General features: G+C 40.1%; 1 protein-coding gene and 1 pseudogene across 3 annotated transcripts in view; one reads left to right on the top strand and one right to left on the bottom strand.

Moving 5' to 3' along the window:
• The window catches only part of CPSF2 (cleavage and polyadenylation specific factor 2), a 33,689-nt gene extending 13,166 nt beyond the window's left edge, over positions 1 to 20,523 (bottom strand). Inside the window, exons 1-9 of one of the 3 annotated variants that reach the window (XM_032344632.1) lie at positions 20,349 to 20,523; positions 17,102 to 17,163; positions 11,384 to 11,558; positions 10,172 to 10,331; positions 9,990 to 10,095; positions 8,866 to 8,995; positions 6,658 to 6,773; positions 4,507 to 4,694; positions 3,565 to 3,855 (exon numbers count right to left, since the gene is read on the bottom strand). In XM_032344632.1, coding sequence (XP_032200523.1) covers positions 3,565 to 3,855; positions 4,507 to 4,694; positions 6,658 to 6,773; positions 8,866 to 8,995; positions 9,990 to 10,095; positions 10,172 to 10,331; positions 11,384 to 11,532 — 1,140 coding nt within the window. In that variant the 5' untranslated portion in view covers positions 11,533 to 11,558; positions 17,102 to 17,163; positions 20,349 to 20,523. Of the gene's footprint in view, positions 1 to 3,564; positions 3,856 to 4,506; positions 4,695 to 6,657; positions 6,774 to 8,865; positions 8,996 to 9,989; positions 10,096 to 10,171; positions 10,332 to 11,383; positions 11,559 to 17,101; positions 17,164 to 18,926; positions 18,994 to 20,348 lie in introns of those variants that run through there. The other 2 variants (XM_032344633.1, XM_032344634.1) reach the window with 2 other exon arrangements.
• A 4,180-nt stretch (positions 20,524 to 24,703) lies between these two features.
• LOC116592084 lies at positions 24,704 to 24,858 on the top strand (annotated as a pseudogene).
• The last annotated feature ends 1,736 nt before the right edge of the window (positions 24,859 to 26,594 follow it).

Below are 26,594 nucleotides of genomic sequence, written 5' to 3' on the forward strand. Positions count from 1 at the left end.
TTATATTAAAATTTACTGATTTCTCTTGCACTTTGAATGGCTCTTTTAGCTGAGCACTATTTTGTACCTACAGGCATTGGTTATTTGCAAAATACTAGTGCACCAAGTTACACAGATCTTACCAATGTTGACAATATTTTAAAAATCACATTTGCAAATATCACCACCAATCTCAATCAGCAAAGCCGCCTAAGTTTCAGTTGTCAATCTCACAGTGAGGGGCATCCCTTTTTAAAATTCTAATTTTCAACTTCGAAGTTTGAATTTTATCAGACTTAGGCAACCAATGCTATCAGTTGTTTTCCTTAGAGTGACAAACTCAACTTAACTCATCTTTGGGGGAGTATCTGCCGAATACCCAGGTCTGAATAGCCATGTCATTATTTCAAATAAAAATGGGTGTTCCAAGAAAAAAGTGGCCAGTTAACTCAATTACACATGTGGCTTTCCTCGAGGCAAACATCATGTGTTAGTAAACAACACAGGTGCTGTGTGCATACTGCCCATCCTGCCATCCAGATTATTTTTAAAAACCTTTTATTAAACAGATTTAATAAAATTAATAACTATCACTGCTTCATTAAGAACATTCTTAAGTGAAATGGACCCTTCTGGAACTCCGTGTGCTGATGTAAGATGTGACGGCTGGGGCAGTGGCTGGTGGCACTGCTGGATTTATGCTGAGGTACCAGCACTTTTCCCACCACTGCTTTGACTTTGCAATGTTAAATGCAGGCACAGTGAAAAAGGCAAACAATATCTTCATATTCCTATCAGAAGTAGTTTTGACCTTTGGCGCTCCCTGAAAGGGTCTCAGGGACCCCCTCCCAGGGGCCCTCACACCATACCTTGGGAACCACTGGACTCAATAATCACTGTATATACACACACATGTGCAATTATAAAGTCACTAAAATGAGTTCGTTTATTTGAAAACACTTGAATGTTTATAATATAGCCATCTGTGCATGAGAAGTCAGGAGAGCGGTTTCCCTCAGAGAGGAAGGATCTGGAAGGGGATGTATGAGGTACTGCTGATATTCCTTGGTCTGGGTACAGACCAGACAGGTGTCTCTCACGCACACTTCCAGTATGTTACATGGCAGTGGACACTGGAAAAAAATCTGTACTTTTTTGGCTACAGTAAATCTGTGGAAAGTGCTGCTATTGTCTGAGATGAGGAAGACTCAGAGAAGAGTTAAGTCTGGGACTAGGGGAAGAAGAAAGAGTACAGTGTTTTGCAGATGACCTTGTAGAGGGAAAAACTGATAAGTCATGGAGAGAGAAGGTATGATTATAGAAGAAACACCCCTATGAGGGGAAAAGGAAAAGAATCCTAAGTGTTAGTACTTACTAAAAAGTCAAAACCTAATGTTTCAAGTTATAGCTCCAAATGTTCTTTCCTATTTTTTTCAAAGTGAAACAGCTTTTATTTTTTACTTTTTGGAACAGCTTTTCATATTCTTTTTATTAATTCCTCAAATGGCCTATGCCTATCAACCTTAATTGAATTTCTAGTAATTATTATTTTCAAATTCAGTATTTTGCATCTGATAAAACTATTTCACAAGTATTTCAAAGAGCTCTTTTCATTTTTCTCTTAAAAATTTATTTATTTATTTTAGAGAAAGAGAGAGTGAGTGTGTGCACGTGGTGTGGGGGCCAGAGGGAGAGGGAGAATTTCAAGCCGACTCCCCGCTGAGCACGAGTCTAACCTGGGACTCCACTCCATCACACAATCTCACAACCCTGAGATTATGACCTGGATCAAAGTCAAAAGCTGGCCGCTTAACTAGCTGAGACACCCAGGAGCCCCTGAGCTCTTTTAATATTTAAAGAAAACTCCATGTTTCTAAGCTATTAAATAACCCAAATGACAGTTTTTACTTTGATATGTTTGTTCTGCATCCTTCCTCAATAATTCTGTATTTATAGTGAAGATATAGATTTCAGTTACTATTTCTGTGCTTTTCTTGAGTAGAGTTAAAGACTAAGGTATGCTTATCACTCAGCCTCTAACAAACAACATTCCTTAACATGTCTACTAGGAAGGAAAAATGAAAGAATCATCTACAACTGTGCCCAACTGTGGCAGTTATTAGCCCATTCAGTATCCACAACTATAGATTTCAGTTAATGATACTAGCTTTGGAAAACTGACAGATGTGCTGGTTGGTCATTAAGCAAAATGATCTTTTGGCATACCATTCACCTGGCTACTGTTTTGTGCTGGTTAACAGGAGCTAAAGCAGCAAATGCGGATACAGAAACAAGTTAGGCTAATTAGTGGGGAGAAGATATGGGGATTTTTGTCTGACTGCTTCTACTTCTTAGGTAAGTTCGAAACAAATTCATGTGCTATGGGTGAGGGCTGAGTTGAGTTGTGGGATATTTGAAGAGAAGGGGGGTATAAAGCTATCTAACTGGGGAGTAGGAAAAAAGAGTATCTTAGAGAATGCTGGACTGGTGCTGGGTACCCATCTGAGATGTGACATCGCAAATGTGAAGGGCAATCTGCCCACACAGTAGTGTGTTTAACGCCAGTAACATAAGGTTGCTTGGGTATAAGCACAGTTAAGCAAATGGTTTAACTAGGGTCAAAGCTTTGCCCGGTAAGTACAATAAATAGGAGGGTAATAGAGATAAAATAGGAGGGTAATAGAGATAAAAGTAATGATGGACCATTGACTAGAAGCTGGAGCAATGATGGATAGTAGTAGAAGTGGCCAGGTTCACAAATTAAAAGTCCCAATGGAACCAAAGAATTGTTGGCATGGGGCTATCAGAGCAAGTCCAGGGCAAGATCAGAGTGGAATGCTTGAGGTGGAGATCTTCAGGGGTAACCCGTTAACAAGGTGAAGGGTATGATAACAAGAGTAGATAGTATGATTGTGGGAGGGATGGCTAAGGTGAAATGGAGGAAAAGAGCATTAAGAAATAAGGTGTGAAGGGACTGAGAGGGCCGAGGACTTGGCCAGATCACACGTATGGATGCTAGAGTCATCAAGAATGCAGTCCTGAGTGAGTGCACAGGAAGACTGTGGACCAGAATTAAAGTCACCAATGAAGGACAGAGAACAACCAAGGCATCAGTAAATGTCAGAAGGGGTCAGAGTATTGTCAAGTCTGATGGCACAACCTAGAAAGGGAAGAGAAATGGCTTAAAAGCAGAGAAAGGATCCCTGCCGCACCCAAAGTTCATGAAGCATGAAAGAGAAAAAGAGCGTCTACTTGAGAGACCTACAGGAAAAAGATCGTTGTTACGAAACAGCCAGATTTCAATTAGGGAAAGGATGTGAAAAGAAGTTTTCAAAGAGTGCTGGAAAATACAGGGTACGTGTGTGGCACCTTCTGGGCATGGTTCCACTGGATACCATGGAAGGGTTAGAGAATGAGGATTTCCAATTAAGAAGCTCAAATCTGTGCTATTAAAGGCTCTCTACTGTTACTCTGGTAAAAATCTGCGAACAATTTCAAGTTTCATTTTTGGTCACTGATTTCTATAAACATCATGCATGTGTCTCCCAAACACTTTTAAGATAAAGTCCACATACAAGCACTTACCTCTATTTCTGTAATTTTTTCGGAAGGGTTATCAATTAAGAAACGGGCTAAAGTCCCAGGAGTAGTTCTGTAAGTTAGAATGATTGAGTTTTTAGGGTCCTGACACCACTGAATGAAGAGATCCCTTGAAAATCCGCATTCCAGGTCAGGCTGGCTGGCGAGTACCACTTTGGGGCTAGGTACCCGAGCCAAGTCAGAAAGACCGTGACATAAAGAGAGATGGCGAAACTGAAATGGATTATTTCTTTTGTCTTCAAAACATCTCATCAATTTGTCACTCATCCATTCTACCTAATATAGGGGGAAAGGATGACCATAATTAGAAAATACTAGAATATAACTGCAATGTCTTCTTCAAGGTCTAAAAGTTCATGTTCTGTCTTCTTTTAAGTATTTACCACCAATAGTTCTTAAAACTTGTACCATTCTGATAAGCAGCTTATTTTCTGTTCTGTTCCCCCATTATATCCTTCTAACCCATAGCTCATCCCTAAAAATCCAATTCTGCATTTTATTTCAGTTACAAGTCACCTTAACTCTTACTGAGAAAGCAGTGTTAAGTTTTAAATAAATATCTTACCCAAGATTGCTATTTCAAGGGAAAGAGCTTATTCAGAAAGAAGAGAAAAATGGATTCCAACATTTATATCCTATGAGGTAGGTTTCTACTTTTGTCCTCATTTTACAAATTGTGATACCAAGCGTTAGAGAAACAACTTGACCAATCTGTAAGATGGGGACAAAAACAGAACCTACTTCATAGGGTCTAGAAGGACTAAATGAAATATTCCATGTGAACACATAGAACAAGTGGTTCATTACCATTACCATCATCAACCTCTTTCACAGGGAAATAAAACCCAAAGAGCAACTAAATTGTTTTCTAGAAGTCCAATTTCTGTAGAAAACTTCTGTAATACAAATAACACCATGAAAACAAACCTGGGACTTGGAAAACTCCACCACATTATAGCTGACATTATTCAGGAGTGCCAGCGAGTAGACACCCAGGCCCGCATCTTTAGTTCTCCAGATTTGATCAAGGAGTTGAGCAAGTTCCAAAACTCTGCCTGCAGTGTCCACTGCTATTAATACATTTCCATCACCTCGAAGTGTTTCCAGGACATTTGCTAGAAAACAAGAATGTAAAATCCATAGAGAACATAACAATACCTTGCTGCAAAATTAAAGAAGACTTTATCTCCAGTATAAAGACTATAACTTATAAATAAGTGATTATTGGGCCAGGTACACAATTTTTAAAATTCCACTCAGGTTATTACAACTAGTTTTTATTCTGTGACTGTATCTTCATAGGAATGAAAGATAATGCCATTCATTCTCAATTTTTTTTCACTGAAAAAGCGTAAATCAGTGGTCTCCAGCCCTCTTCACCCACAGGACACATAAAAAATGACATTCTTATAGTATACTGTGGCCATTTAAAACTTTGTTATAAATGATTCCCAAATTTATACACCCAAATACACACATTCATACTCTCTACTTTATACATACACATTTTGTAATGTTTGCATGCCTACACAATAAAATATAGATCCAATTCCCTCTTCCAACAAAAGTATCTTTATGAGTAGATATCCTCACTCTACATTAAAGTTGGCTTGGAAACATTTGGTAAAACCAACTCTAGCAAAAACAAACAAAAAAATATACAAACTGATACCTTCTTAAAGTGAAAACAATATAGTACACGAATTCTGCCTTTTTTAAAAAAGATATTATTTATTTATTTGTCAGAGAGAGAACACGTGCACAAGAAGGGGGAGCAGCAGCCAGAGGGAGAAACAGGCTCCCCGCTGAGCAAGGAGCCCAACCTGGGACTCAGTCCCAGAATGCTGGGATCATGACCTGAGCTGAAGGCAGATACTCAACTGACTGAGCCACCTAGGCACCCCACAAGCTCTGCTTTTTAAGTAGACAGATGAAAGCAGTGGTTTCAAACTCGTTTAAAGGTAGAATCTAGGGGCGCCTGGGTGGCTCAGTGAGTTAAAGCCTCTGCCTCCGGCTCAGGTCATGATCTCAGGATCCTGAGATCGAGCCCTCCCTTGGGCTCTCTGCTCAGCAGGCAGCCTGCCTCTCTGCCTACTTGTGATCTCTGTCAAATAAATAAAATCCTTAAAAAAAAAAAAAAAGTAGAATCTAATTTTCCTGTTGAAATCCTGTGTAGCTTATAAAAAAAGAGTAAGAAGGTAAAGCAGCTGGAGCCAAAGCAGAAGCAACGAGGGATGGCTTAGAGGCTCCTCTTTAAAACTGAGACTACTAGATTAGAGTGTTAAGACACCCAACATCAAAAATCAGTGAACTATTTGCACCCTCAAGTATCACCTTTGCTTATTTTTCTTTTAAAGTCTAAGTGTTTTGCTAATGGATTTTTTTTTTTTTAAGTATTTATTTAAGAGAGAGAGGGAATAAGAGAGTGAGCACCCAAGCAGGGGGAGCAGCAGGGGAGGGGGAGAGGGAGAAAGAGACTCCCTGGTGAGCAGAGAGCTCAATGTGGGGCTCAATCCCAGGACCCTGGGATCATGACCTAAGCTGAAGGCAAATGCTTAACCCACTGAGCCATCTAGGCACCCTTTTTTAACAGATTTCTATGAGCTCTTTCTATATTCTGGCATTCCCTAGACATATATCAGCGAATGCCAGATAGAGCTAGCTATGTGCTGAATGACAGGGAGAAGTCAATCTCAACACTTATCCCACAAAAGCTGAATTCAAATGAACTAAAGTCTCTTTTTCTACAAAATATGGTTACATAATATTTTTTCAAAAATATTAGAGTTAGGGGAGCCTGGCTGAGTTAGTTAAGCACCTGACTCTTGATTTTGAGTCAGGTCATGAACTCAGTGTCATGAGACTGGGTCCTGCAACAGGTTCCACACTAGGTGTGGAGGCTGCTTAAGATTCTCTCTCTCCCTGTGCCCCTCCCCGACCTCTCCCTCTCTTTTAAAAAAAAAAAAAAATTAGAGTTAATCAATCTCTCATGACAAGAAAAGTGTTAAACAAAATAGAAGAAACTGTAACTCATACCACCATGCCCCTCCACGGAGGACATTACTATGTAATACGTACTCAGAAGTTGCTCATCTCTCTGTTTTCTCCTAGGCTGCACATATGTGGCGTTAAAGGAATCTGTGATAAGCAGGGAGGGTCTGCTTAGCATTTCCAAGGAACATCCATTTAAATGACTATAATAAAGTTGAAGAAGAAGAATATTATATCATTTCAAATAAGCAACTGCTTATCTCACCCAAAAACATAAGCAACTTTCTTTTATAAGATTTTTCCTTCCCTAACTATAAAAGGACACGTGCTCATTAATAAGAAATCTAATACGTTTTTTTAAAAAAAAGGAAAATTAAGATCTTCCAGAGTACCACCACTCAGAGAAATCGATGTATTTTGGTATATATCCTTCTAAGCACACAAATACACTTTTCTAGGCATATAAATGTGAATATATTTTACAAAAATTGGTATCTCATATATATGTCTCTATACTCAGTTCTACACCCTGGTTTTCTCCCATGATACTAAAACTGGTTTCTAAACCTATTTTTTAACAATTGTAAAAACCTCTGCCTAGGTTACTTTTTCTCATCATTATAAATAATCTCAAAGAACGTTTTTGCAAGAAGCTTCAATTGCATTTCTGACTGTTTCTTTAGGACACATTCCTAGAATTTACAATATACAATTTTGCTAAATGGCTTTCCAGAAAGATTTAATCTTTTTTAGAAAGCTCTCTCTTTTCCAGAAGGAATGAGCAATTTGTTAAATATCTCCTAGAAGAATACTACCATTTAAAAATCATTTTAATGATATTTAATTTTAAAAGAATTATGGTTTAAATTTTTTTATTTTCGTAACTTTTGTCCATCTTATAACTGGCATCTTTTTAATTGGTTAAAACCTAGTCTTACACATATAAGCCTTTAGGCAAAATGCTACAGATAATCTCCCTACTTTATTGTTCTTTAGTTTATTGTTTCAGATGTTTTAAATCTGTATATAATCAAATCTATCGGGGCGCCTGGGTGGCTCAGTGGGTTAAAGCCTCTGCCTTCGGCTCGAGTCATGATCTCAGGGTCCTGGGATCGAGCCCCACATCGGGCTCTCTGCTCGGCAGGGAGCCTGCTTCTCAGTCTCTCTCTCTGCCTGCCTCTCTCCCTACTTGTGATCTCTGTCTGTCAAATAAATAAATAAAATCTTAAAAAAAAAAAAAATCAAATCTATCAAAGTTTTCCTTTGTAACTTGGTCCACTGCCTTTATACTCAGAAAACCCTTTTTCATATTAAAGATTAGACTCACCTGTATTGTTTCATTTTCTATTTAACTCCAATCCATCTGAAATTTATTTGTTATGTGGTAAAAAAACAAACAAAAAACCCCACAAACTGACTTTTTCCCAAAATGTTTAAATACCATTTATTCAAATACCCATACAACGTTCCTCATTATCCTATGATTACAAGAGCCTAAAACTTATTAGTCTTATATATTTCTAAATATAAGATACAAAAGATCTTGAGGCTACTGTAATCTCATATAAAACAACTATGAACTTAATGTACAGAAATTACAAAAGAAGCCTCTATGAAACTAAACACCAAAACAATTTTATAGTAATGCTGTGAGTACAAAATGAAGTATTTAAAATTACAACTACTGTGTCCCCTTTTATTTTTATTTTTTTTTAGATTTTATTTATTTGACAGACAGAGATCACAAGTAGGCAGAGAGGCAGGCAGAAAGAGAGAAAGGGAAGCAGGCTCCCTGCTGAGCAGAGAGCCCGATGCGGGGCTCGATCCCAGGACCCTGGGATCACGACCTGAGCCGAAGGCCAGAGGCTTTAACCCACTGAGCCACCCAGGCGCCCCCTGTGTCCCCTTTTAAAAGGAGTCTGACTTTAAATATAGTTATATCATAATCACTAACTTTACCAAAAACAAACAAAACAAACAACCCACAAAGTTCCTTTAAATAGTAGGTCAAGTAGCATATAAAATATAATCCTATGTACAAAAATTCATCTCCTTTACAACATCTCCAGAATGGTATCTGCTTTATATAGTGGATACTTACATGCCAATTTGTAAAATACATTATCTCTTATATCAGACTTTACCCTTACAATGCAAAAAAATTCACTATTTGAGACTTTTAAGTAGTTCTAGAGTTCTGGCTAAAAAGAAAAGAACTTTTTAGTTTAATTTTCCCTCCAAAGAATGAAACAATATCAACTGCATTTCCATTAGCTTTTGTCTTGATATACCTACATCTCCCTCTTGTGGTTAAAGTCAACTGCGTAGACAATTTCTTCTTCTCCATCTTTGACTATTTTCCATATTGTTCCACCTATCATATGACCAGCTGGCAGAGGAGTGATAGACAAGCCATGTCCTTTACCTGAGTCAATGAGATAGTGACAATACTCAGATTTCTTTTACAAGCCTAAAGAAAGCTTATTTATTTGTAAGCTATTTTTAATAGCTAATATACGCAATGATACAAAATCCCAAAGTAAAAAGGCAAACAGTGAAAATGCCAATCTCACTCTTATGCCACCCAGCTACTCCTTTCCCTCCCTACAGACATTCTTGTTTTGTTATGAGTTCTTGGAGACATACCTGTGTTCATAAACTGAAATATTACAAAGAGATTGGACCCAGTACCCCATTAAATTACTTAGTATGAACAAATAAATGTGAATATTTATTCACATACACAATCATCAAATTTTTCCATTTTTACAAACCTCTAAACTGACAAAGTAACAATTCAAATCTCATGGTAAACAATTTATCCTATAGAAAAATTAAGAACAAGTCAAACTGTTCTGATGCTGATATTTCTTGGCTAAATCATCAGAGTCCACCGTGGCACCATTTTCTCAATTTCAAAGCAAGGCTTCATATTTAATACATCTCCCTCCACAGATGAGAAATCTATACTTAACAGACAACTTCCTGACCTAATTAAATAATAAACTTCTTAATATCCAGTTCTAGAATTCCATTATCTTCTACTATGTTGCCAGAGCACTGCACTTCCTTCAAGACTTTGATCACTACATTTAGTCATCTGAGCCCCTCAACTTAACTGTGAACTCCCAGGAGGACCTGGCCATGTTACCTTTGCGCATCAGACACAGTAGACACTAAAGTCTTTCCCAAGTTACATGTCAAAAGGCTTGAGCTATTAACATTGTGTTAGTATTTAGTCTGAAATATTTTAAAATCCAAATGACTTGGGAGAAGTTCAGAGTTCCATACCTGAACATGCTAATCTCTTCTTTTTCAGACCACAGGGCCTATGATTTTTACTACAAATTTCCCTTGTACTTTTCAAAGTCAGTTAAACCCCATTAGTCCAATTACTTACTACTGGAAACATTTTTTACCTTTCAAATTCACAATCTGAGAGAATTTTAACTGCTGTATTTTATCAAAGGCTGCATCCACATCATCTAACGTAAAGAGGGTAAAGTCTTCCGTATTGTGTCGCGACTAAAAGAACACAAACAAGAGGTTAAACATGGTGACTGCAGGAGTGTAAAAAGCATTTTTTAACCGCGTGAGTTACCTGGTAAAGATCATACATGAACATCTGTCCCATTTTATAAACGGGAATGGTCGCATAGATGGCACAGTTCAGACCCAGCTTCCCGACTGCGTAGGGGAGGGCACCGAGATGAAGAGGATCAGGGTGGGACAAAAGTACTGCATCAATTTGGTGAACATGCCTAGGAAAACATGATCAAAAGGCCTTCTCAATTTCTCCAATCTTGTTTTTAAGAGTAAAGACTAGTTTGGGGTAAAAGAGCAAAGGGGCTGAAATTATGATAACCATCAATATCAATTATTACTACCCCATCCTGCATAGCTATCAAAAGTATGGTGTGTTCCACAAAATAGATGATGTCTATACACATTAAAAAAAGAGAAGGAAAAAGAAAAGAGAACCAGTCGATACCACACATAAGCTGATTTTGAATGACTACTTCATATACTATTTATTAAAATCCAAGAACTCAACTTAAAATTTCAGAAATGGTTAGGGAGAAGATATTTATTTATTTGTTTTTATTTTACATTTTATTAACATATAATGTATTATTTGTTTCAGAGAGGGAGAGGATATTTAAATGGCCACATTTTTATTATGAATTTTTACTCCTGCTTTTCAGCATGGCAACAGAGAGCATATTCACTGTAGTGAAACCTTAATTAATAAAACGTGTGGTCTGAGAGAAGAAATTAGAAAAAAAAATATTTTGCTACAAGTTCTAAGTTTTTAAATATTTAAGTTATCTTTCCTTCCATAATTAGTACAATACTACAGCATAACCAAATTCTTTTTTTGATGGATTAGTATCCTTTTGTATCTCATGGTCATTATTCTGGGCACCAAAGCTCAGTATAGAGGATCAAAAGACACAGAAAGTAAGCTAATGTGATCTGCTGGCAGACCCTCCATGTGGAAGGTTTATCCTCTCCTCAAATTCTTATAAACTTATTCTTCTCTCAAATTAGGTGCAAAGTCTCTACTGAGATTCATTAGCCGAGTAACACTTAACATTTTACTGAATTTCAATAAACACTGCTCATAATGCAATCAAAACTTTACAAATGGAAACAGTCACTATTTGGATCTTTGGAGAAAGTAAAACTCAGCCTTTTACTATGAATTAAAATAGAGGAAGGAAAGCAATCACTGTGTAACACAAAATGGTATTACAGTGTAGAAAAGAGAAGCTGATTTAATAAAAGTCTAGATATATGAAAAGTAACTTACTTCCTCAGGGAATCTATAATATCCATAGAAAAATGCTCATCCCAGCCACAGTCCAACAGAAATCTAAACTCATCAACTTGCAGAAGATAGCAAAGAGCAGACTCTTCTTGAACCCCAGAGAGGGTAGTTAATTTGATAATAGACGTCATTTTGGTCCAATAACAATCCAGAAAGTCTTTTCAAAAGAAATAAAAATATAATTAAACATACATCATAGTCTCCCAAACATAACGTACAAATCAAGATTATAACAGGTTTCTTTTTTTTTTTTAAACATGGAATGGCTTAGACATCAAGTCTACCATTTTTTTTAAGATTTTATTTATTTATTTGACAGACATAGATCACAAGTAGGCAGAGAGGCAGGCAGAGAGAGAGGGGGAAGCAGGTTCCCCGCTGAGCAGAGAGACTGATGTGGGGCTCAATCCCAGGACCCTGAGACCATGACCTGAGCCGAAGGCAGAGGCTTTAACCCACTGAGCCACCCAGGCGCCCCATAACAGGTTTCTAAGTGGGTGGAAATTCCATAAACATACAAAGCAAATGCTTTTTTTTTTTTTTTAAAGATTTTATTTATTTGAGAGACAAAGAAAGAGAGAGCGAGCGAGCACAGAGTAGGAGTAGGGGCAAAGGGAGAAGCAGACTCCACACTGAACAAGGAGCAGATGCAGGGCTTGATCCCAGGACACGGGACACACGACCTGAATTGAAAGGCAGACACTCAACCGACTAAGCCACCCAGGCACCCCAGAAAGCAAACACTTTAAAGACCTATTTCCATCACTGCTAAGTTTGAAAGTACAAACATGATCTTACATAATCTTGTTTACAATGATCCCTTCAGTGGCTCCCCCGTGTAGCTTAATGAAAAGTGGTAGACTTTACAATCAGTTTCAGATTTGAAACTACTACCAGGTGGCCCTAAGCAATTAATTAACCTTTCCTCACTTTATGTACCCTCACCTGTAAACATGAGTATTAGTAACACATATAAAAAGGGGTGCCTGGGTGGAGCAGTGGGTTAAGTCTCTGGCTTTGGCTCAGGTCATCATCTCAGGGTCCTGGGATCGAGCCCCACATTGGGCTCTCTGCTCAGTGGGGAGCCTGCATCCCCCTCTCTCTGCCTGCCTCTCCACCCACTTGTGATCTCTGTCAAATAAATGGATAAAATCTTTAAAAAGGGGGGGGGGCACCTTGGCACAGTTGGTTATGCATCAGACTCTTGGTTTCAGCTCCGATAAGGATCTCAGGGTCATGAGTTAGAGCCCTGCATGGGGCTCCATGCTCAGCTCTCCACCCTCGCCACCCCGAAGAGCATGCTTCCTCTGTCACTAAAATAAATAAATCAATCTTATGGGGCAACGGGGTGGCTCAGCTGGTTAAATGTCTGCCTTCAGCTCAGGTCATGATCCCAGAGTCCAGGATCTAGCCCTGGGTGGGGCTCCCTACTCAGTGGGGAGCCAGCTTCTCCCTTTTCCCTGCTCATGCTTTCTCTTTCCCTCTACCTCTGTCTCTCTCTCAAATAAATAAAATCTTTAAAAATAAATCAATCATTAATAATAATACACATAAAAAGGATGCTGGAAGATTTCAAATAATGTGTAAATTACCTAGAATGGAGACTACCAAGTTCCTCAATAAATAACTACATAATGAATTAATGAACTCGTTCTTCAAGGTGAATTTGTGCTTCCTTTATTTTTCTCTGTGATGGCAATGATTTCATTGCATTACAATGATTAGCTTTCATGTCTCTCTCTCCTATTAGACCACTGGTCCTTAAATAAATAGACCCCCTTGAGAATCTGATAAAAAGCTATGGACTATTCCTTCTCCCCTCAGCCGTCCAAAAACAAACAAGGTGCACATACACATAGAAACCCACATACTTTTCAGGCATTGAATGTTAAAAATGCTTGCACTGGAAAGTAAGCAACTAAAAAAAAAGGTAGAATCTCATGTTTGCAATTCCTAAAAAGAAAACTTGTCACACAGATGGTATTCAACATATATCTGATGGAATTTATGTTGGGATGCCTATTGTATATAGTTCAAGGAGATACAACATGAACAATTATTGAGATTTAAGACCTAGAAATGTGTGCTATTAAGCAGATGTTACAAGAACATTCATTAGCAAAGTACAACTCCACAGCAGTATTTCAGATCCGTGCTCCTTGAAGTAAATTAGCCTATTCAAGAAGGAAAGATCAAGCACACCTGATGATCTCATACCAGCTACCGAAGGTCCTATCAATAAACTCAGGTAAACTGTCACCTTTCATGACAGGGTGTCAGAAGACCAATCCCACCACATCTCCCATTCTTCTTCTTCCCAGTCACAGACAAAAACCCAAGACTCCTGCATTGTCCATTCTCACTGATGTGCACGGCTACCAGTCGGATCCACTCCTCTACCTTCTACCCCTCCCAAGTCCTTCCAGGAGGCCCTCTGGAACGATGCCGCTCACCCTCACCTGTAACTGCACCTCTCCCCTGAAGGTTCTCTTCACCGAAACGGTTTCTCCTGCAGTGTTCCCCAGGGTTTTTTCCTTGTACACCCCCTGTGCCTCCAAAGCAGGACGTTCATGCTCCTTGTTCCTCACTGAAGCTCCCAAACCAGATCTCCTTCCTCCGCCATATACTCCGGGCCCTCCCAGCCAGTTCACCAGGAGCCTTCCTGCTTTCCTCCTCACTGCTGACGTGGGTTCATTGGACCTCATTCACTGAGGACTTTAGTTCCCAACTCAGTCTTCCTCAGTAACTCAACACTGACTCCAATCCCCCGACTTTCTCAATTCCAGTAACCTCATCTCACTTCAACCCCTGACCTCATCACACCTGCGCTGCACCATTTCCAAACATTCACCTTCCGGGGTCTCATGCTGTCATTCCCGCCCTGCTTACTCAGTAATCCCACTGTGAAGATCCTTCGGCCTCACCGGATCTCTAACTCACCCCCCACTCCTTCACCCTCTGTCTCCATTCACATCCTTCCTGCCGATCCACAATCCATCACGAGTATCTTGAAAACACTATCAGGCCCCTGGCTGCTCTGGTCTTTCCTTGTAGCCGCCTGGCAGAACTCCAACTCTGACTGATCCCAATCCTTCACTTTGCCTATTGCAGAAACTGAATGTTGCCAGAGGAAAAGAACCCAAGGCTGTGCTATTTGCTCTTTAAATTCATGGTCAAAAATCTCAAATGGAAAAAATATATATATACATGTATCAAACAGGCACTAAGCACTACCTATCAATCTGAGTTTTTTTTTTAAGTTTTTATTATTTTTTTTAAGATTTTATTTATTTATTTGACAGACAGAGATCACGAGTAGGCAGAGAGACAGGCAGAGAGAGGAGAAAGCAGGCTCCCTGCCGAGCAGAAAGCCCGATGCGGGGGCCGATCCCAGGACCCTGAGATCACCACCCGAGCCGAAGGCAGCGGCCCAACCCACCGAGCCACCCAGGCGCCCCTAAAGTTTTTTTTTTTATATTTTATTTATTTATTTGACAGAGAGATCACAAGTAGGCAGAGAGGCAGACAGAGAGAGAGGAAGAGAAGCAGGCCCCCCGCAGAGCAGAGAGCCCGATGTGGGGCCTGATCCCAGGACCCTGGGATCATGACCTGAGCTGAAGGCAGAGGTTTTAACCCACTGAGCCACCCAGGTGCCCCCCAATCTGAGTTTTTGTAGTAGACTGACTATTTCTGAGACTGATTTTACATGCCTCCTCTGCTCAAGCATCATGTTCCACTCCTTCCACCCGACTCTCAGCTGATAACCTCGCCTCATTCTTCAACTAGAAAACTAAGCCTTTAGAAATAACCCATTTTCCAATACCAACTCTATTAATGCATCTGCATAAACATTGTTGTGTCTCCAATTACATGGAATCGATAGCCTTGCTCTCATCTAAGGCCAATCCCCATGAGTACTCTGGATCCCATTCTAATTTTTTGTCTTCTAGAGGACTGAACCTCTTCAGTCACCCCATCTTTTCCCTGCATTATCCATGTATCACTGATGTACCACTCCTATTAGCAGACGCAGATCCTCTAGAATTTCCCAATTTAAAAAAACCCTCTCTTAATCTTACAATCCCGGGCAAGTACTTCATCATTTCTATGCTCCCCGTTCACAGCAAAGGTTCTCAGAATATTTGTCCACAAATGTATCTCCACTCTCTCACCTCCCAAAGCTGGCATCTTTCTCCACCAACCCATCAGAAGTGCTTTCATCAAGGTCACTGACCAACCTCTATGTAATTTAAGCCACTGGGCATTTATTTCTCTGGCCACAACTGGCAGAAACCGGAGCAGCATTCAGTGAAAGTAAGTGTACAGCCTCCTTGAAATATTCTCCTCACTCTGCCTCCGTGTCAACCCTCTCCTGGTTTTCCTTGTATCTAACTTAGGTCACTCGCCCATCTCCTTTGCTAGTTACCTCTAAACACAGCAGGGCTCTTCAGTAGGACTTTTTTTTTCTTTCCAGGTAATTTCACCAGTTCCACAGCTATAAATTATCGTCTGACCTCTGACGGCATCACCCTTGAGTCCTGCCTTTCCTTCGTATCCCACATCCAGTCTCTCTGGAAGTGCTGCATTTTTACCTCCATGCGATTTCTCAAGTTTCCTTCTATCTCCACTGTCACGAAGATCTCTAGCTAGTTTGTATAATTCCCTGCCTCAAATTTATTCTGAGATGGTTTTCTAACAACCCTAACGTCCTTGTCTACCGGTTACATCCTGTAACATCACTCCGCTTCTCTCAAAAGACTTACTGCTCCTTATTTACTTGCTTTGCCCACCCCCATCTCTCCTGCTCACCCCAGCAGTAGATTATGGACTCCACGGAAAAATAGACCTTATCTATTTTGGGTACAGTTACCCTCCAATGCCTCTATAGTGTCTAACACATAGTGGGGGGGTCAATAAAAGCTTATTAAATGAATGAAGCATGGCTAGTATCAAATGAGTTTAGTGCCCTTACTGCACCATTAACAGTTACCCATTTATATGCACTTCTCCTTGCTTGGGAGAGGTCTCTTGGATGCAAGCCAGGTTTGACCCATGTTTGTATCCTTACTATATTAACACATGTTTTGAACACACAGCAGTTGTTCAATAAAGAACTGATGAAATAAATAAGTTAAAATTAAAAATATATTGGCTTAGCATGTTCCTATTCATAAGGTAGGAGAAATACGAAGATTATTATCTTTGTAAATACAGGGGCGCCTGGGTGGCTCAGTGGGTTAAGCCGCTGCCTTTGGCTCAGGTCATGATCTCAGGGTCCTGGGATCGAGTCCCTCATAGGGCTCTCTGCTCAGCAGCGAGCCTGCTTCCTTCTCTCTCTCTCTCTCTGCCTGCCTCTCTGCCTACTTGTGATCTCTCTCTGTCAAATAAATAAATAAAATCTTTAAAAAAAAAATCTTTGTAAATACAAAGATAGATATTAATGGAAAGAATCCTTTGGAAAGGATCTGAAGAAAATTTTCCCTGCCAAAAAGCCTCCTGTGCAACAATTATATTAATGGTCTAAGAGAAACCCTTTTTTACTCAAATCCACTTTAACTTCCACTTTCTTTAGATTATGAAGTGAAAATACAAAAGATCTTGCAGACAGAAGTAAATCAGTTCATGTTAAAGCTCTGCACACAGACCCAGATTTCAACAGGTGAAAAGATATTTTTAATACAATTGCTCATCATTACTTACTGATATCTCAGTTGTACATAGGGTGAGACACCATGAATTCAAGGGAAGAGTTCTTTATAAATCTAAAAAATAAAGAGAGTCTGATGAATGTGGTATAACAGATTTACTTCTGTTTTTACTTATGGTGTTTAACTTCTTTGTCTTGCCCTAACATGAACACCATGAGCGACAGCAAGCAGTATAATAAACGGTCCTTTTTAAAAAAAGAAACTTGTTATAATTTTAGGAAGCTAAAGCTTACATAAAACAGAGATAATAAAAGGATAATAAAAGACAAAAATAATAATGTACCAAATTGGTCATAATCACAAGCTAAAATATGCAGTTTAGGAAATAAGATTTTAAAAACCGACATTAGCTTATATTATTAAGAATCATAAAAGAGGTGGGATCTTAAATTACTTGCTAAGGATTAGGAGTACCTGAGGAGAGACAAAAAGAAAAGGTATTGAAAAGAGGAGAATAACATGATCAAAGGCACATAAGAACTGACAGAGTTTTAGTGGAAAAACCAGCCGGGCACACTTTCATATAAGCAAAAAATGAAAGAAAAGCCCTAATGAATAGAAAAGGGCCAGATAATGGAAGGTCTTGGACTCTAGACCTAGCTCTTCAGGCAAGAGAGAAACATTTTACGATCTACTATGAAGTAAGATGACACAATACAGGAAACTCCGTATTTCAGGAAAATTACCTGGTGGGTATGATTGATTAGGTAAGATACAGAAAGCAAGGAGATAAAAAGGAAGACTATTTAGCAGACCACTTCCTCCTTCCAAGTTTGCTGTTTCTATTTTGAGACTAAATTCCTTTAACCTCAAATGTACTTTATAATTCTGACATGAATTCATTAGTCCTCATCTAACCAAGGCTACTTCTTGAGTAGTCTGTTACCAACTCCTGAATCTTTTCCCCTCAAAATGCCTCACCTGTTTATCACCCCCTTTCCCTTCCCATCACCAGTACCTTAAAGCAGGGCCTCATCACCTTATATTTGGGTTTCTGTTTCTCACCCTCCAGGCTTTCTTCGTCTCAACCTAAACATAACGGTCAGACTAATCTACTGAAACACCTCTCCACATATTAACCCTTGCTCAGAAACCTCTGAAAGCTTCTCACTGCTTGAAAAAACAAAAACCTGAATGCCTTAACTAGCAATGGGGCCACCAGCAAGCTGCTGACATCCCTGCTCACCGCCGTCTCAAGGCCCAGCTCAAATTGCACCTCCACATGAATTCCTAGACTACATTGGCTCTGCCCAACAAAAATACAACGCAAGCCACAAACGTAATTAAAACTTTTTTTCATAGCCACACTGAGAAGTTTGACAGGTGAAGTTAATTTTAATATACCTTATTGAGCCCAACTTATTCAAAATATAATTTTCCTATGCAACCTATTAATTATTGAGATATTTTACCTTTTCATACCAAGTCTTTGAAATCTAGTGTGCATTTATATTTACAGCACATCCCAATTCAATCTAACCACAATTTCAAGGGCTCAACAGCTACATGCAGCTAGTGGCTACTGTAACAGCACAAATCTAGACTTTAAAATCAATGCTTTGTACCATACTCCACTGTGCTCGGCCACTCCTTAAGGTGCAGGTTGGCACCACCCTATTTCTATGTACGTATCTTGGGCTTGATTTTAATGGAATCACCAACCATTTAGTCTTCTGGACCAAAAACCCTGCATCCACCAAACTGCTGCCACCTGCTGAATCCTATTTGACATTTCAGAAAGGTCTCTCTCACACCCTTCACTATCCTATTGCAACTGAGGCAATCATTACCTTACCTCAGTGATTATTTCCTCTTACTTAGTTTTCCTGTTCCCAGTTGATCCTCCATACAGCTGTCAGAGACCACCCTAAAAAAACCAAATATACTCATGCCCTTTCCTTGTGCAAAGTATGCACTTTCTAACAAATGGAATCTGAACTCCTTAGCTGGAAATCAAGGTCCTTCACAAGCTGCTTTCAATCTCCCTCTTTCTTCACCAACCACCTTTGCACTGCATGCTCAAGGACGTTTATCCTCCCACTCTCTCTCAGTATGCCAAGACTACCCAAGTCTCTAGATCCAGGAATGACCTCCTCCTGAGCCTTGTAAATTCCTTCTGACCCTTCAAGACCCAATTGAAATAGTTCTCCTTTAGGAAGCTTTTTTCGCAGTCTCAGGAGGTTATTTTTTTTTCACCTCGCACAAAAGGGGAACCAAAAATATTTGTTGAATGGATGCTGAATGTATACGCAAAGAGCAAAAGCGATCATCTTTGTATCGCCAAATTCAAGCACAGCACTCAAAGCGACATACATGTGTGCTTAAAGAATGAACCCCAACGATCATCAATTCCTTCCTGACTTCCTACTTCATCTCAATTATCTCTCAGTTACTTGCGAGAGAAATGATGACCTTGCATGTTGGAGACCGCTAAAGGGAACTAGGCAAAAATCCAAGGGAAAACGAAGGAATCTGGATTGGCCCCCAAGCTCACGGAGTCCAAAAAGTCTTTTCCTGGTCATATATAGATATATATATATATATATATCTCAATCACAGGGGTTATAAGATAAAAAATTAGGGAATGGGCAATTGATAATTCATGTTCTGCTGGTGACAGGAGGCCGGACTCGACGGGGTTAAGGCTAGTCTGACCTCCTGCTTACTTAAGAGCAAATAAAACAGAGATGGAAGGGCTCGAGGGCAAAGGGGGGGCTGGGGGGCTGAGCTGGGGAGCTGGGGGGAGCGGGAGGAGCAGAAGGCCAAGACCATTTTAATAAAACACAGTAACATCTTAAAAGGTCCCTGGAATCGACTAACTAAAAAAGAACGCCTACTTTGTGCCCAGTGCTTAGCAGCCTCGTGGTCTCTGAACCCAAGAACCACGCAAGACTCCTAGCGAGGAGGCTAAAAAACACGGCAACCACGAGGGCCAAAGGCGCCAAAGCTGGCGCCGGATTAACTCATCCAGCCGGGAAACAGCAAAAAAGAGGGAAGGAGAGAACACACGAGTGAATCGTGCGGGTTGGCACAAAGACCGGGGGCTTCAGACCCACGGAAAAATCACTTCTTTCCCTCGATAAGCACTTCTGCCACGCCGGGCCAGGACAGTGGCCACCGAAAACCCGGGAGCATGTCCCCAGCGCAGACCCGGACAAGGTGGAGCCAGGGTCTCCCTAGGGCCGAGGACGCCCCCTCCCCCATCCAAAGGTTCACTCCTTCCCTCCGCCCCCACTTGCCTCGTCAGTCCTCCCCCAACGCCGTCCACTGCCCTTCCCAACCCCTAGTCGAATCCAGGTTCAAGAGCGAGACAAGCTGATACTCGCTCAACACCACCCGTGACGACCAGCCAGCAGAAGACCCCCGATGGCGGCCGCCATTTTGAAACTGGAGGCGAGCCTCTGAGGCGGGTAAGGCCCAGGGCGATACCATGTTCCGGGGGGGGTGAGGACGAAGCTGTGGAAAGGAGATGGCTTTTACGACAACAAGTCTCGTCACCTTGCGCCGAAGTCTTATTTTTAAATAATTTATAATGCTTAAAAGCTAAAATAAGTCCGAGAAGATCCCAACATCCCAAGGGAGAAGAGGTACAGTTTCCCAGCGCCACCCCTCTCTTTGACCCAGCGTGGCGAATGGCAGGTCCCAAGGCCGCAGCTTCCGCCGGCGCCGGTGGATGAGTTCGTCGCTGCCCTTGGTTGTGGGGTCGTTTTTGGAACCAAGGGCGCAGGTGGGTCCGGGGTCCAGGATGGCCCGAGGCGCTGCGGGTCCCCGTGGTGAGACGGGGAGGGTCCACCTCTAGGGAAGCCCTCGGCGGCGGTGTGTTTAGGCGAGGAGTGGTCTGGAGAGTCCCCCCGGGGCTTGCGAGCGGTGGAGACGGGAAAGGGAAATAGGGCTGATCTTCCCGTAGACAGCTGGGCTCCTGTTTCGCACCTGACTGCTTTTGGGAAGGGGAGTGGGAGGTTGTCGTTATTGGAAAACGTCCTTTAGGGATCATCAGGTGACCGTCCCTGACCGGCCCGGAGAGAAGACAGGCCGGGATCACGTCCTTAGGCTGGAGGGAAGGCGCGAGCATCACAGATGGGTCCCAAGTTTTCAGGGTTCTGTCTCCTGGTTGCTCAGGGCTGGAAACCAACCCCAGTCTCTTCCAAATCGCACGCCTTCTTGAGCCGACCATTCCATACACAAAAATCACTTTTTAAAAACATAATATTTAATTTGTATTAGGTTAATAAGACACGGTTCCAGACCTCAAGGAGTTCAGTTTCTCTGTGCATCCAGCATTGCTTTTCATAGGTTGTATGTATTGTTAAAAAAAAAAAAAGTCGATCTAAAATGCTGTGGGGACCAATTAGAGATTAGGACTTAATTTTTGAAATATCTGTTCATCTACATTTTACAACATGAATTGACTTATAAAAATACACTCCAGATACATTTTACTTTTTATCTTTCTTTTTTTTTTTTTTTTTTTTTTTTTTTAGTTAGGCGGGAAAAATTGGTTGAAGTAAAAGTAATTAGGGGGCGCCTGGGTGGCTCAGTGGGTTAAGCCTCTGCCTTCCGCTCAGGTCATGGTCTCAGGGTGGTGGGATAGAGCCCCACATCGGGCTCTCTGCTCAGTAGGGAGCCTACTTCTCCCTCCACCCTCTGCCTGCCTCTCTGCCTACTTGTGATTTCTCTCTGTCAAATAAATGGATAAAATCTTAAAAAAAAAAAAAAAAAAGTAATGTTAGGAAAAATAAGATAACACTGAGTGAGGTCAGTCTAAATGTTCACCTTTGTAGTTACCCTAGCAATCAATAAAACACAAATAGCTTGAACCAAGAAGCCAGACTGCCTGAGTGTTAATACTGGCTGTGCTACTTACTGCATCTGTGACCTTAGGCAAGTCCATTTCCTCATCTGAAAAAAATATGCCTACTAAACTGGGGACATTAGTGAGTACATGGTATAGAATTGTGAAGATTACATGAGTTAGCGATTATGAAAAGCAGTAAGAACTGTACCTGACAGTGCTATAAGAGCTCTTTGTAGAGCTACGGCAAAATATTTTAAACATTGGTAACAAAGGATGGGTGATCAGTTCAGTGATTCCTTGAGTCCATAAGACAAAAACTAGTTTTAATTAGGAATACCATAGCAAGTCCCAGTTGTGATGTAAAAGGATTTTTCATGAGTCTTACAAAGCAGACACTACTGGAGCACCTAGGTGGCCCAGTTGATTAAGCATCTGACTCTTGATTATGGCTCAGGTCATGATCTCAGGGGCATACGCTGGTGCCCCTTGTTTGCTGAGCATGGAGCCTGCTTAAGACTCACTCTCTCCCCCTTTGCTCCCTGCCCCCTCAAAAACAAACAAACAAACAAACAAAAAACATTAATATGTACAGTGGCCTCATGGGCACCCATGTGGATGTCACTGTTAATCCACACTTCAGGGCTTGTTCCATTGTAGCTTGTCCGAGGACCTCACTAATCTTTGCCTAACAGATAAAGACCCCTATGGTCTTGGGCTCATGACCAGAGCCTGTCTATACTCTCCCTCCTATCCATTCTCCAAGAAATCATTCTAGCTCACTTCTTCGGTCCATAAATCTTTGTCCTCCCTAGTCATTCACTCAGTGAAATACAGAGGACAAATTATGTTAAATGCCACGGCTCCCAAAGTCCATTAAATAGATTATACAAGTGTAATATGAAATGTCTCTGGGACTAAGATTTGTCAATTTACGTGTTAGCGATGGAATCATGGTGGCTGAACCCAACTCTGGATTTTGAATACACAGAATCCTTTTATCAGTCTTGACCTGTAGAGTGTATATAAGAGCTTATGTGCAGCCAGTCTCCAAGGTTTGTCTCCCCTCTTAGATTCTCAGAGTAGAGCCGGAGAAAAGTAGCTTCTTGCCCTGTTGGAAGAATGCCAACAACAATAATGGCTTATAACCCACAGGTGGCCATGGGCTTATTTAGAACAGTCTTGGGCTAAGTCAACAAGCACTTTTGTCTTAGGTTAAAGTACATATAGTATCTGACTCACCTGTGCTGAGGGGTAGGCTTGACCCCCAAAACACCCCTATAAAGAAATTTGAGGAACCTATGAGGAGAGGTGACCGAATACATGACTTCTTGAGTTCTATAGAGACCAATACTGTCTAGTACTTTGCAGTTTTGTGCTTTCAAAGTTATATTAGTTGATTAAGGCACGTTTTGTTATTCTTATCCTTGACTCGCTCAAATTTGTTCAACAAGTAAGTGGCTAATCTGGCGGGCACTTGGTCAGATTCACGAAGAGAGCTTCAGTATCTAAATGCAAATAACGTTACTTAAGGCATAGTGCTGAGAGAGCCACCATCTTCTAGGAAATAAGTTTGCTCAAGAACTGTTTGCATCAAATCAGGTAACAAATTCTTTCAACTAGACTTTTCCAGCCCCACAAGGAAGGAGGACCAAAAGTACCTATTTTGTTTGTTTTAAAGATTTATTTACTAGAGCACTCCATCACATGAGGGGGTTGGGCATGTGGTGGCAGAGGGAGAGAATCTTGATACAGACTGCCTGCTGAGTGGGGAGCCCGATCTGGGGCCCAATGCCGCAACACATGAGATCACAACTGGAGCTGAAACCAAGAGCCCAATGCTCAACTGACTGAGCCACCCAGTCTCCCCCACCCAAAAGTCCTTATTTTGATAAAGGCTCCCCAGACGCTTTTGATGTGCAGTTAGGTTTGAAAATTCCAGCTGTAGGAGGTAGACTAAAACTTTAATGACTAAACTGTAAGTTATATATTTTAAATAACTTGTTAACTTTACATAATTTTCCTGCTGTGTGTAATACGCTTTATCAAGTAGAGTATGGGGTAATTGTGCAACTTTTACCTTTATGGCCATTTTCCACCCCGGTGTCTTTAGGTAGTGATGAAGTTTGAGAAATACAGATTTGGAATGTTTAATTGTGAGAACCAGTGTCTTAGGAGAGGCAGGAATCCGGTCTCCCTAACCCTAGCACAGTTAGTTGAGTGCTGAGCACTTTTGTTGGCAGGCCTGGATTCTCTCACCATATTGTCATACACCTTCTCAGCCATTGTATATGATGAATTCGTCTTAGATTCATGCATAGGCAGATGTATTTTTATTTCAACTTTAGGTACAAATTTTTGCGGAAACTTTGTTTTAATTAAGGCAAATTTATTTTCCATACGGTGACTTCTAGTTCTATTCTTCCTCCTGTATCTTTTAGAAACTCTTAGAACTTAAAAGCCCCTAAGTCCCATAAATTTTAATTCAAGAAGAGGTCTTTTAAGAGAGGTATTGAGATCTAATAGAAAAAGAGCTTTGGAGCACACCTAAGCTTGAATTTCAGCTCTGTATTTAATACCTGTTTAGATGAAGCTGTTTTCTAGTCTATAAAATGAGGATAATAATAGTTATTTCATGTTATATATAAGATGATATGATGGCTCTGGTACCTATTAGTCATTCTATAAAAGTAAATTCCCTTCTGTCCTTATTACTTGTTCAATCTTTGAATTGATAGAGATCTACCATAATGTCATTGAGTGAAGTTTTTTAAAATTTCATTTCCTTTCAAATTAGTTTTCAGCTTTGTGCACTAGCAGTATTGTAGCTAATGGGGTTTATCTGAGTCACAATTACTGCTAATTGAAAAATTCATTTTCAATAATGATAGCTTAACTAAAGAATTCTGCTTTTGGCATAATAGTGTAGTTATATTTGTTTTAGCATCGTAAGAGATTCTGAAAGTATTTTACACATGTGTAAATGTTTTAAATTAATTGTAGGAGGGTACAAATATCCAACTTTTGCAGGTAGAATTTTTTTTATACTCTCCATTTCTCTGCACTGTACCATATCAGTTCACTAGTAGAGCTAGGAAAAAAAGTTAATAAATTGATTTTTAATGCAGTACAATTTTTATACAAATCATTGTCACCTGTATAATTGTCATCAAGTAGATTTTAAGTTGTATACTACATCCTGATCCCAAGCAAATTTGAAGAGGCTTACTATGCTTTAACATTGATCTCCTATATTCAGGGCTATTTTTCTGTTTCAGATGCAGTTTTTCAAGATATTACAAAGGCAGTTATATTTCTTATAATTTTTTTCCCCCTAGCACTCAGGATGAATATAATTCAGATTGTTCGTGACCACTGGGTACATATACTTGTGCCTGTGGGGTTTGTCTTTGGATGTTACCTAGACCGAAGGAATGATGAAACGCTGACCGCCTTCCGGAACAAGAGTTTGTTGTTTAAAAGGTTAGTTTTTACGCTTCTTTTAAATGAACAATTAATGAGCTCTTGGAAATAATTTTTTAATATCAGATATGCCAAAAATAAATAAAAGGGGTGAGTTGTCTCTCCCCCGCCCCCAAAGTAATATTAACGTTACATTATTTTGTAGCATTAGTTACTGTTTAATCCTTTTACAAAACTGTATGATTACCTTTGGACGGCCAACAAGTCTTCAGTTTATGAACAGGCTATTTCAAATGTATGAAAAATTTTTTTTTGGCATTCAGGATGCACTGTAATCTAGAAACAATGTTATAAACCAGCTCACGAAAGCCTTTAATAAAGCTTTCATATATTATTTTACTTAAGCCAGAATGTAGCTGAAATCTGTGATACTAATAGCGGCTTGGTGCCATGTTCCCAGCAATACTGCTGGAGAGCTTTAGGTGTGGTGGCTGAGTGATCAGAAGGCAGCTGGCAGCTCCTGGTACCACGCTGTGTCTCTGGAGATGGCTCTTTTGGCAGCAGAGTGAGTTAACATGTCTGCCACTGGGTATGCAGCTAAGTGGGAAGAAGCTCAAGGAACCAGAGGCTTGAGCAACATTCACAGTCGATGTGAAGAGAAGGTTTACAGTTAAGGATTTCAAGAAAGAGAAAGTGAATTAGAAAAGGTTTAGAAAACCTCAAATGAACTCATTGAGAAGATAATAGCTTTCATACAGCCGAAGAAATTGCAGTTCCTTAATTTGGAAAAATGAAATTGAAGGGATGGTAAAAGTTTAAAATCATGAGAGACTAGAATGAGTATGTTGAGTCTATATAAAAATTTTAATGGGTCAATTTAATAGAATATAAAATATTGAATTCTTAATCCTCTGACTCTTTACCCCCCCCCCATAAAAATTTAATTTATACTTTTTCCTTTCCTTCCTTTTTAATTTCCACACAGGGAATTGAGACCCAATGAAGAAGTCACCTGGAAGTAAAGGTTGTGACTGAATTACAGAATGTTCACATTTTAAAAATTAGGAGAGAAATAAAAACACATTCATTATTTAATTTGAAGTGTGAGTCTTTCTTTGCTATAGCAGTCCACGTTTTAAGTAGTAGGCACACTTAGCTTAAAAATAAATCATTATTGAGTATTTGAGGATATTGGTATTAAATTTACAGTCAGTGTTTCATTTTCTTTTCATTTTAAACCATAGTACTATTAAATCACATAGCCAATTTT

Source organism: Mustela erminea, chromosome 5 (assembly GCF_009829155.1).
Source record: "Mustela erminea isolate mMusErm1 chromosome 5, mMusErm1.Pri, whole genome shotgun sequence".
Taxonomy (NCBI): domain Eukaryota; kingdom Metazoa; phylum Chordata; class Mammalia; order Carnivora; family Mustelidae; genus Mustela; species Mustela erminea.